This window comes from Scylla paramamosain, chromosome 25, assembly GCF_035594125.1.
Source record: "Scylla paramamosain isolate STU-SP2022 chromosome 25, ASM3559412v1, whole genome shotgun sequence".
In the NCBI taxonomy this organism is placed as follows: Eukaryota; Metazoa; Arthropoda; class Malacostraca; order Decapoda; family Portunidae; genus Scylla; species Scylla paramamosain.
In genome coordinates this window covers 5,036,666-5,047,500 of record NC_087175.1, presented here as the reverse complement: position 1 = coordinate 5,047,500, position 10,835 = coordinate 5,036,666, and the positions used below count along the sequence as shown (strand labels likewise).

At 38.9% G+C, this 10,835-nt stretch overlaps 1 protein-coding gene and 1 long non-coding RNA gene across 2 annotated transcripts in view; one reads left to right on the top strand and one right to left on the bottom strand.

Moving 5' to 3' along the window:
* LOC135113151 (uncharacterized) overlaps positions 1-7,598 on the top strand; it is a 105,126-nt gene extending 97,528 nt beyond the window's left edge. Inside the window, exon 3 of the long non-coding RNA XR_010274730.1 lies at positions 7,460-7,598. This is a non-coding gene — a long non-coding RNA (uncharacterized LOC135113151). The remainder of the gene's footprint in view (positions 1-7,459) is intronic.
* The window catches only part of LOC135113150 (RYamide receptor-like), a 28,889-nt gene continuing 24,324 nt past the window's right edge, over positions 6,271-10,835 (bottom strand). The window contains exon 8 of the mRNA XM_064028224.1: positions 6,271-8,364. Coding sequence (XP_063884294.1) covers positions 8,181-8,364 — 184 coding nt within the window. The 3' untranslated portion in view covers positions 6,271-8,180. The remainder of the gene's footprint in view (positions 8,365-10,835) is intronic.

The following is a 10,835-nucleotide window of genomic DNA, read 5'->3' as shown; positions in this document are numbered from 1 at the left end:
TCTTTTAATACCTCTGCATTCCCTTGACTTGTTGAACTGCTGTCATGATACGCTACATATGTTTTTTTTTTTTTCTGTCTGATACATTCCTGTGAAGATTAACCGTTATAAAAATGGAGATACAGTTTTGTAATTCTGTATTCCTCCTCCTCCTCCTCCTCCTCCTCCTCTTTTTTATTTTTATTATTCCTGTTATTACCACTTTTTTTTCCTCTCTGCAAACTTTCTTGTAGATTATTTACGTTATGACAAGCAATGACCAATCAAACTGCACCTCCTCTTGACGTCATGCGGGCGAGGCTCCTCATTGGCTGCCGTTGTTTGGCCAAAAAAGGAACGGAGGGATGCTAAAGATTATCGGCTAAAGGAAGAAGAAGAAGAAGAAAGAGGAGGAGGAAAAGGAGAAAGAGATGCAGAAGAAAAGAAAGATACAGATATGATGAGATAACGATGGGGATGAAGAGGAGGAGGAGGAGGAGGAGGAGGAGGAGGAGGAGGAGGAGGAGGAGGAGGAGGAGGAGGAGCACGATCAGATGGCGGATTAGGAGCAGCAGCCGCAAGACCAGATAGATAAAGGCGAGGAAGAGGAAGAGGGGGAGAAGGAGAAACAAAAGGAGGAATAGGAGATGGAGGAGGAGGAGGAGAAGGAGGAGGAGGAGGATCACACAAAGAAGAGAATGAGTGATGTTATTAGTTACTCAATCGACCAATTCTTCCTCCTCCTCCTCCTCCTCCTCCTCCTCCTCCTCCTCCTCCTCCTCCTCCTCCTCCTCCTCCTCCTCCAGGAAGACATCAAAGCCACACCATTCAGATGCATCATGTGAGTTTGGTGTGGGTTAGTAATTATTCATGGCTTAGCTCTCTCTCTCTCTCTCTCTCTCTCTCTCTCTCTCTCTCTCTCTCTCTCTCTCTCTCTCTCTCTCTCTCTCTCTCTCTCTCTCTCTCTCTCTCTCTCTCTTCTTCTTCTTATCCTTCTTCTTCTTCCTCTTCTTCTTCTTCTTCTTCTTCTTCTTCTTCTTCTTCTTCTTCTTCTTCTTCTTCTTCTTCTTTTTTCTTTTCTTTTCTTTTTCTTCTTTCATTATTATTATCATAATTAACATTTGTTCTTACATTTTCATCTCCCTCCTCCTCCTCCTCCTCCTCCTCCTCCTCTAATTCTCAGCTTAATGATTACTTAGAGAAATGTTTAAGTCATATTCATCATGTCTGCCTCTCTCGCTCTCTTCTCTTCTTCTCTTTCTCCCTTTTATTCTCGTCTCTTATCTCTTTTGTGCCTCTAATTAAGTTGTTTGTATGTGACACTTGAAAGAGAGAGAGAGAGAGAGAGAGAGAGAGAGAGAGAGAGAGAGAGAGAGAGAGAGAGAGAGAGAGAGAGAGAGAGCTAACTTCTTCGTTCTTGCTAATTTTAAGTTAACTAATAATTTTCTTTTATTTTCTCTTCTTTTCTCTTTTTTTCCACTTTCCTTACGTTATAATTATCACATCTTTGTTTTTGCTCATTTCTTTATCTCTTCATATTTTATTCTTTTTTTTCTCTTTCTCTTTTACTTCATCAATCTCTCATTTACTGTACATTCATATCTTACCCCTTTTATTTATTTTTTTGTTTATTTATTTATTTTACTTGTTTTTGTTCATTACCTTCAATTATTCAGTCACTTCCATTGATACACGTTCTTGTTTAAATGTTCCGTAACTTTTCATTCATGGCGTTTAAAGCTTTTGACTGTATAATATTTTTTCACTTTGTTTCATCTCTAATTTCTAAGGATATCCCGCTTTCTTTCCTGTATAATTCACTTTTCACAGCCACTTCTCAGGTTTCGGTTCCCACACGGTTCGATTCCCTCCCGTGTGAGTCACCAGGTCACGTGATGGCACCGTATCAAGCGGCACTAAGCTGCTACTCGTAATTAGGCCTATGGAATTGTTTTGTAGGCCTCTTGGTGTGTTATTTTGGTCTCTACTCGTTTTTTCTTCGTTGTTTTTCTTAGTTTTCATCTTTCTTTTCTTCCTTCTTTTGTGTGTAGTTTATTTTCTTCATTTTTATACCTCTTTTTTTTATTCCGTTTATAGTTTATCATTTCCCTTCTGTTCTTTTCCTACTCTTCTTTCTTCTCTATTTTCTCTACTTTTCTTTCCTTCCATACCTGTTTTTTTTTTTTTGTATTTTACTATATTTTCTGTTTTTCTTTTTCTACTTTCCTTTCATTTTTTTCTATAGTTTTTTTCGTTTTTTATACTTTCACCTGTTTTTTTTTCTTTTTCGTTCGTCTATATATATTTTCATCCCTCCCATACCTACAACTATTTTCCCTTCTCTTCTTTCTTTTATACTTTATTTCCTTTCTTTTTCCTAATCTCATCTTTTCCCTATTTCCTTTTTCTCTCTCCTTTCCCCATTACTCTGTCCTTTCCTTCCTTCACCTTCTTCCTTCACTCCCCATTTCTCTTTCCCTTCATGTTTTTTTTTTTTTTTTACCCTATCCCTTTTTCTTTTCTTTCTTCTTATCTTCTCTTTTCTCTTATTTTTTCTTGTTATTTTGTCCCTTCTCTCTTCTTTACGAGGAAGAGAATGGAATTTCAAAGCAAGGGAAAGAAAAATACAAGAGAGGATAAGAAATTGAAAAATAAACGAATAAACTGGATAAAAAATGAGAGAGAGAGAGAGAGAGAGAGAGAGAGAGAGAGAGAGAGAGAGAGAGAGAGAGAGAGAGAGAGAGAGAGAATCCAGCCCTGTTGTTTTCTTACTCCTACTACTACCACTACTACTACTACTACTACCAGATTTATTTATTTTCTCTCTCTCTCTCTCTCTCTCTCTCTCTCTCTCTCTCTCTCTCTCTCTCTCTCTCTCTCTCTCTCTCTCTCTCTCTCTCTCTCCCCCCCCCCAATAATCACGCACCATTTAATCCAACAGCATTCACAAGAAAAAAGAAAAAAAAAACTAACAAATATGCGAAAATAAACAAAGGAGGATAATTTGTATTGATTACAAAACACACACACACACACACACACACACACACACACACACACACACACACACACACACACACACACACACACACACACACACACACACACACACACACACACACACACACACAGGTGAGTATCAATAATCAATGAAAAGTCCTGTAATTAACCTGACAGTGTAATTTTGACAGGTGTAATTAAAACACACACAGGTAGAGGAAAGTCACATTTAATTAATAGGATAGTTAACACACACACACACACACACACACACACACACACACACACACACACACACACACACACACACACACACACACACACACACACACACACACACACACACACACACACACAGGAAAAAAAAAGTCATAAATAATTATACATATATTTTGTAAGTCATCATGCATACATATATACATACACATTAACACATACATGAATAAATACATACATATGCTTTCTACATTTTTTGTTCTTTTTTTTTATTTATTTATTTATTTATTTTTTTTTTTTGGCTGCATTTTTTTATTCACAGTTTTCATTATTTTGGGAAATGTTCTTTGTGTGTGTGTGTGTGTGTGTGTGTGTGTGTGTGTGTGTGTGTGTGTGTGTGTGTGTGTGTGTGTGTTGGATATGAAAAATTCCCACCATCTATCTTTATTTACTTCTCAAATATTCTCTCTTCCTCTTCCTTTCTCCCCTTTTCTTTCCTCCCCTTCCCTCTTTAACCCTTCCCTCTTCTCTCCTTGTTTCCCTTCCTCATTTTCATTTACTATTTACTTACTATACTTTCTGTTCTTTACGTCTCACCCCTTCTTCCTTCCCATTCATTCCATATTCCATTCAGTTTACAATCTCTCTCTTTGTAACTTAATCTTTCACTCCACGTTTTAATTTTGTCTTCGAATCTCTCCCCTTCTGTCTCTAGTTTCTCAAAAATCTAATATATATTGTTCCCCACTTGACACACACACACACACACACACACACACACACACACACACACACACACACACACACACACACACACACACACACACACACACACACACACACACACACACACTGAGAGCCTTCACATCAGTCATATCCTTGTGTCTCCACTAAAACCTTTCCTTGTTCACTTATTGGAACGTAGCTTTGGGGAACACAATAAATAAAGTTTTTGTCTTTTTAGTTTAGCAAAGAGAGAGAGAGTCTAGCAAGGAGAGAGTAAGAGTATAAGAGGATGTGTTGCTTTTGGCTGGCTGACTGAAGCTCACCTTAACCCCCTCCCCTCCCCTTCCCCTTAACGACCACTTGATTTTTTTCCACCCCCTGCCACTTCATGGTCTCTCCCGCCCCCCCCAACTACCCCTCCCTAGCAGTGTGTGAGGTGGTAAATAAACACATTGTAGACTTATTGAGGCTAAGAATAATTTTCTCTCTTGTTTGTGTTGTAAGTTTGTGCGGTTCTTAATATTTTTTTTTATTATTATTTATTTTTTTTATCATTTTGTAACTTGGAATGTTATGATTTTTTTTTTACTATTATTTTGTTTTGTTTGTTTATTTATTTTTTTGTATGTTTAGTTTTTGGGAGGGACAGTTTTTTTTTTTTTTCTTTCTTTTCTTTCTTCCTTTTCCTTGGGCAGCTTTCGTGACTCGTAAAAAAAAAAAAAAAAGAGCTGGAAGCATAAATAAAGGAAACAAAAACAAACGAGAGGCCTTCCTAAGAATAAGTAAACCAAGACTACGCCTAAAATTCACTTAGTTCTGCATTTCCGCCTCGCCACGCCATACAAAGGGTTAAAGATGAAGCGTTAAATTTAGAAATATATGAATTAGAAAACAGCAAATATGTACATTAAATATTAACTTACTGTTTCTGTATACCAACATTTTAAAAACTTTTCTCTCTTTCTTTTTAGTATCGAAACTATATATTTTCTTTTATCTACCTAAATTCAAGGAAGTGAATAAATAAATACGAGGTGTGTCATTAAAGTTCCAGGACTGGTGCCACACAAGTTTTATTTCACATCCAGGCTACAAACTATAGGTTATCTCCTTCGAAGTAATCCCCCTGGCACCGCATGCACTTGTCCATCCTTCTCTGCCAGGCTTGCATGCACTGCTGGAAGGATTCTTGCGGGATGCTCCTCAGCTCCGTCGTCACGGCCTTTTTGATGTCGTCCGCATCATCAAAACGGGTCCCCTTCATGACCTCCTTGAGCTTGGGGAAGAGGAAGAAGTCGCACGGAGCGAGGTCAGGTGAGTAGGGCGGTTGCTCCAGCACGGCGATGTTCTTCTTGGCCAAGAACTCTCTGATGCTCAGGGCATTGTGAGCAGGCGCATTGTCGTGGTGAAGCAGCCACGAGTTGCCCTGCCACAACTCCCGCCTCTTCTCGCGCACTGCACGAAGCAGACGCCGCAGTACTTCTTTGTACACATGTTGGTTGACTGTCTGGCCCTGTGGCAAGAACTCGCAGTGGACGATGCCCCTCACATCGAAGAAAGCGATCAACATGACCTTGAAGCTGGACCTGGACTGCCTTGCTTTCTTCGGCCGTGGCGACGCCGGACTCTTCCATTGAAGGCTCTGGCGTTTGGTCTCCGGGTCGTACTCAAATACCCAGGACTCATCGCCGGTGATGACTCTCCTGAGCAAGTCTGGTTCAGTTTCCAGACGCTCGAGGATGTCCTGACACACCTGCATGCGTCGTCCCTTCTGGTCATCGTTCAGGAGTCTCGGCACCATCTTCGCACAGACTTTCCGCATGCCCAGATCTTCAGTGATAATCTTCCACACGCTGTTGTGGTTCATGCCAAGCTCATCTGCGATCTTTCGAACAGTCAACCGACGATCGTCACGCACCATCTGCTTGACACGCTCAACATTGGCCTCATTCCTGCTCGTTGAGGGTCTTCCACTCCTGGGGTCATCTTCCACGTCCTCCCGGCCCTCTTTGAACCTCTTGCACCACTCAAAAACACGTGAGCGTGACATTGTCTCATCCCCGTACACTTTTTGCAGCATACCCAGTGCTTCTGACGGCGTTTTCCCCAACTGCACCAAAAACTTCAAGTTTGTTCGCTGTTCAGCGCTCATTGTTAAACGACCTGCAACAGAGGACATGATTTTAAAAGCACGTAAGAAAAAGATTAGTGACTGTAGAGGGTTGGGAGCGCAGTTGTATACTCCAGAAGGATTACTTTGAAGGGGAAATATGGTGGTTTGTGGCTTGGGTTTGAAATTCATCTTTTAGGACACCAGTCCTGGAACTTTAATGACACACCTCGTAAATAAACAACCATAGGCCTATTCTACCTATAAATATGTAGGCCTGCCGGTGCCTATGAATTCCCTTTCCCGGGTATAAGGTTAATGTAATTTAAAACCTCATAGATTGGTGCTCCATATAGAACAATAAACCTAATATTAGGCCTACGCAATTCCAGAAATAAAAGTATGTAGGTCAGACTCGTAAAATCAACTTAGTTTCGAATTTTCATTTTGCCGATTATAAAGCCAGGTGGAAAAGTGATGGATGAAAGAAAAGTAGAAAAATAAATAGGAAAGCCTGTATCTAAACGTGTGGATGACTGAGTGGAGTGTCTTTGTGATTGTGTCTGTTGCTCCACATAAAGCCAGGTGGAGAGGTGATGGATTAAAGCAAAGTAGAAAAATAAATAGAAAAGCTTGAGAGTTAAATGTATCTAAACGTGTGGATGACTGAGTGGAGTGTCTTTGTGATTGTGTCTGTTGCTCCACATAAAGCTAGGTGGAGAGGTGATGGATTAAAGCAAAGTAGATGAACAAGTAAACATGACTTATTTTACCTGAGGGTTTATAAAGTAGTTGGTAGTTTAGTTGTGTTTATGTTTGTCTCTTCTTCGTTAGTTTAAATGTACTTGTCCTCTTTCTTCATTATCTGTTTTATAATTACATACGAAATTCAGCTCAGTGTGTATGTACTATCTTTTATGTATTAGTAATCGAATTTTAAAAGTAACTATAGTTGTAATGTTTCTGTGTACCTGTGAATCTACCTGTTCCCTTCTTTCATAATTATTCTACTCAGATTATGTAAATTTCAGCTTCTTCTACACACTGTACACGTTCTTTATGAGTTGTCCAATAGCGAAACAAAAGATTATTATACTGTCATTTACCTGAATTTACCTGCCATTTTCTTTCATTTTCATTTTAGCTAGAAAAAAAAAATGTATGTAAATTTCATCATACGTACAAACCTTTTTTTTTTTTTTTCTTCTTAACAATATCGTAACCAAAAAATTCTTATATTGTCATTTACTTGAATTTACCCGATATTTTCTTTTGTTTCCACTTTATCTAGTGAAAAATATATATAAATTTCAACATACGTATGGCTTTTTGATACCCAATTCTCTCCTTTCTTCCAAAATCGAAACTGTATATTTTTGTACCATCATGTACCTGAATTCACCTGTTCCATCTTTCCTCTCATTACAGGTGCACATCAGTAGTACAGCAGCAGGAGTGGAATTTATCTGGCCACTAATTACAGGTAGGACAATTATTACCATTACCTGTACAAAAGCTGTCTTCCCCCTTCCCTTCCCTTCCCTTCCTTTCCCTTCCCTTCCTCTTCTTGCGTGTGTTTCCCCAGTTAATCCTCACACTTGTCCTTTCACCTGTCCTCTTCCCCTCTTTATCCTCCTCTTCCCCTCTTCATTCTACCCTTCCCCTTGAGCCAACCATCGTGGAATGAAAGAGGGGAGGGAGATAATTAGCTAGGAGGCAGGAGCTAGGAAGAGGGGAGAAGGAAGGGGAGGGAAAGTAAAAGAGTGAAATGAGATACTTAGAGAAATGAAGGTAGGAAGGATGGAAGGAAGGAGAGAGTAAACGGAGAGGGGGATGTAATATGTAAACACACACACACACACGCACGCACGCACACGCAGAGAGAGAGAGAGAGAGAGGGGGGGGAATAGTGAAAATGATTACAGCAATGAAAATATATGGAATGTTTGATAGGAAGCGATGGTGGTGGTAATGGTTAGTGATGGTGGTGGTGATAGTGGTGATGACACGACGTAATATCGACAATAATGGAAGAGAAACATGACAGTGACAATTTTCACATATATATAAAAAAAAAAACACACATAAATAACACCTTTTTTAAGACTAACAACGATAACAACACGAACATCAACCGCCACAATATAACCTATAGCTTAGACTCCCATGGCTGTGGCTGTGCTTTTGGTGGTGGTGGCGGTGGTGGTGGCTTGTGGTGCAGGTGGTGGTGGTGGAGGGGGTCGGGGAGGTCTAGGTGGTGGTGGATAGGTACTGTTGGAGTGACATCACCGTTGTTCTCCCTCACCTGACACTCCAGGTAAACAGCACTGTACCTGTAGAGATTGAAGTGTTACCTGTATTAATTAAGATCACTAAAAAAGGGTTCTAGTAATCATATTAGGGTTGGAGGTAAAGGGTTAAGATTATTGTGGGACTTAGAAGAGACTGTGTGTAGGTTTGATGACTTTCTGCAGCTTTTGTTACGTTGTTATGGTTTGTAGTTGAAAGTAATGGAGTCAAGTTTGCGATGAGGTTAGATCTAAGGGACTGCCACGTGTAGGTCTGATGGCTCCTCACAGATCCCCTTATGTTCTTACGTTCTTAAATTCCCTATGGCCAGCAGTCAGAATTAGGGTGGAAGTAATGGGTTCAAGGTTGTTGGGTGAGATTTAAGAGATGCTGTCATGTGTTGGTCCAATGGCTTCCTCCAGCTTCCCTTATTTTCTTTTGTTTTCATGTTCCCAAACACTACATACACTGACAGTCTTAACATCAACAAACTCATCTTGAAAGTAATGTCTGCGTGCTGGTTCTGTCCATTTCTCTAATGCAGGAGTCAACCAGTATTCTCATTCATTCGTCCTCTTTCTCTGGTAAACGCTGGAACTCCCTGCCTGCTTCTTTATTTCCCCCTTCCTGTGACTTGAACTCTTTCAGGAGGGTGTGTCAAGACGCTTATCCTCCTGTTTCGAATCATTCTTTTGGCATTGCTTTGGGGACTGACACTCAAGTAGGGATTTATTTATTTTTTTCCCTTTGCCAGTGCTCTTCTTACATAAAAACACCATCTTCTTCTTCTTCTTCTTCTTCTTCTTCTTCTTCTTCTTCTTCTTCTTCTTCTTCTTCTTCTTCTTCTTCTTCTTCTTCTTCTTCTTCTTCTTCTTCTTCTTCTTCTTCTTCTTCTTCTTCTTCTTCTTCTTCTTCTTCTTCTTCTTCTTCTTCTTCTTCTTCTTCTTCTTCTTCTTCTTCTTCTTCTTCTTCTTCTTCTTCTTCTTCTTCTTCTTCTTCTTCTTCTTCTTCTTCTTCTTCTTCTTCTTCTTCTTCTTCTTCTTCTTCTTCTTCTTCTTCTTCTTCTTCTTCTTCTTCTTCTTCTTCTTCTTCTTCTTCTTCTTCTTCTTCTTCTTCTTCTTCTTCTTCTTCTTCTTCTTCTTCTTCTTCTTCTTCTTCTTCTTCTTCTTCTTCTTCTTCTTCTTCTTCTTCTTCTTCTTCTTCTTCTTCTTCTTCTTCTTCTTCTTCTTCTTCTTCTTCTTCTTCTTCTTCTTCTTCTTCTTCTTCTTCTTCTTCTTCTTCTTCTTCTTCTTCTTCTTCTTCTTCTTCTTCTTCTTCTTCTTCTTCTTCTTCTTCTTCTTCTTCTTCTTCTTCTTCTTCTTCTTCTTCTTCTTCTTCTTCTTCTTCTTCTTCTTCTTCTTCTTCTTCTTCTTCTTCTTCTTCTTCTTCTTCTTCTTCTTCTTCTTCTTCTTCTTCTTCCATTATTATTATTATTATTATTATTATTATTATTATTATTATTATCATTATTATCATTATTATTTCTTCTCATTATTATTATTATGCTATATTGATTTTCCATTAAAAATGTTTAAATATTTATTGACACACCCAGAATATTTTTTTCTATTCTGACTTATTGGGAACGAGAAACTGAGCGAGGTTTCCTCCTATTTATTTATTCATTTTTGTCTATTTATTAATTTATCTGTTCATTTATTTATTTTCTATTGTCAATCTCCGTGACACACTAGAAGTTCAAAAAATGTTCCATGTAGAGTCCAGGATTGTAAACCTAACATTCACATCAAAATATGCAAACTCAGAGACAACTACAACCACTACTACTACTACTACTCCTACTACTACTACTACTACTACTACTACTACTACTACTACTACTACTACTACAACCACTACTACTACTGCTACTACAACCACTACTACTACTACTACTACTACTACTACTACTACTACTACTACTACTACTACTACTACTACTACTACTACTACTACAACCACCACTACTACAACCACTACTACTACTACTACTACTACTACTACCACTACCACTACTACTTGTTATATTTAAGTCATACTGCATACGAGGTTATGGACTACAACTATGGAATAATGGAATCGCATTTTCTAGTAATGTTTTCAAGACTTTTGTGTCAGCATATGCACGTGCTGTGAAAGAGATAAGGAATTGTTCGTCTCGTGTGAGTAGCCTTGGTGCTGCTCTTTAGTGTGACTTGCTTCATTGAAACACCAGTAGGCAGCTGCAACACAAATAACACCAGTAGGCAGCTGCAACACAAACAACACCAGTAGGCAGCTGCAACACAAATAACACCAGGCAGCTGCAACACAAATAACACCAGTAGGCAGCTGCAACACAAACACCATGTATTTTAAGTCTTTTATGAAGAATAACTCCACTTGCTTTGAAATGGAATTGTATTTAAATAATGTTGTAATCATTTCAAGAGAACACATTTAGTTGACATATTTGCCTACGTGCACATATGAAACC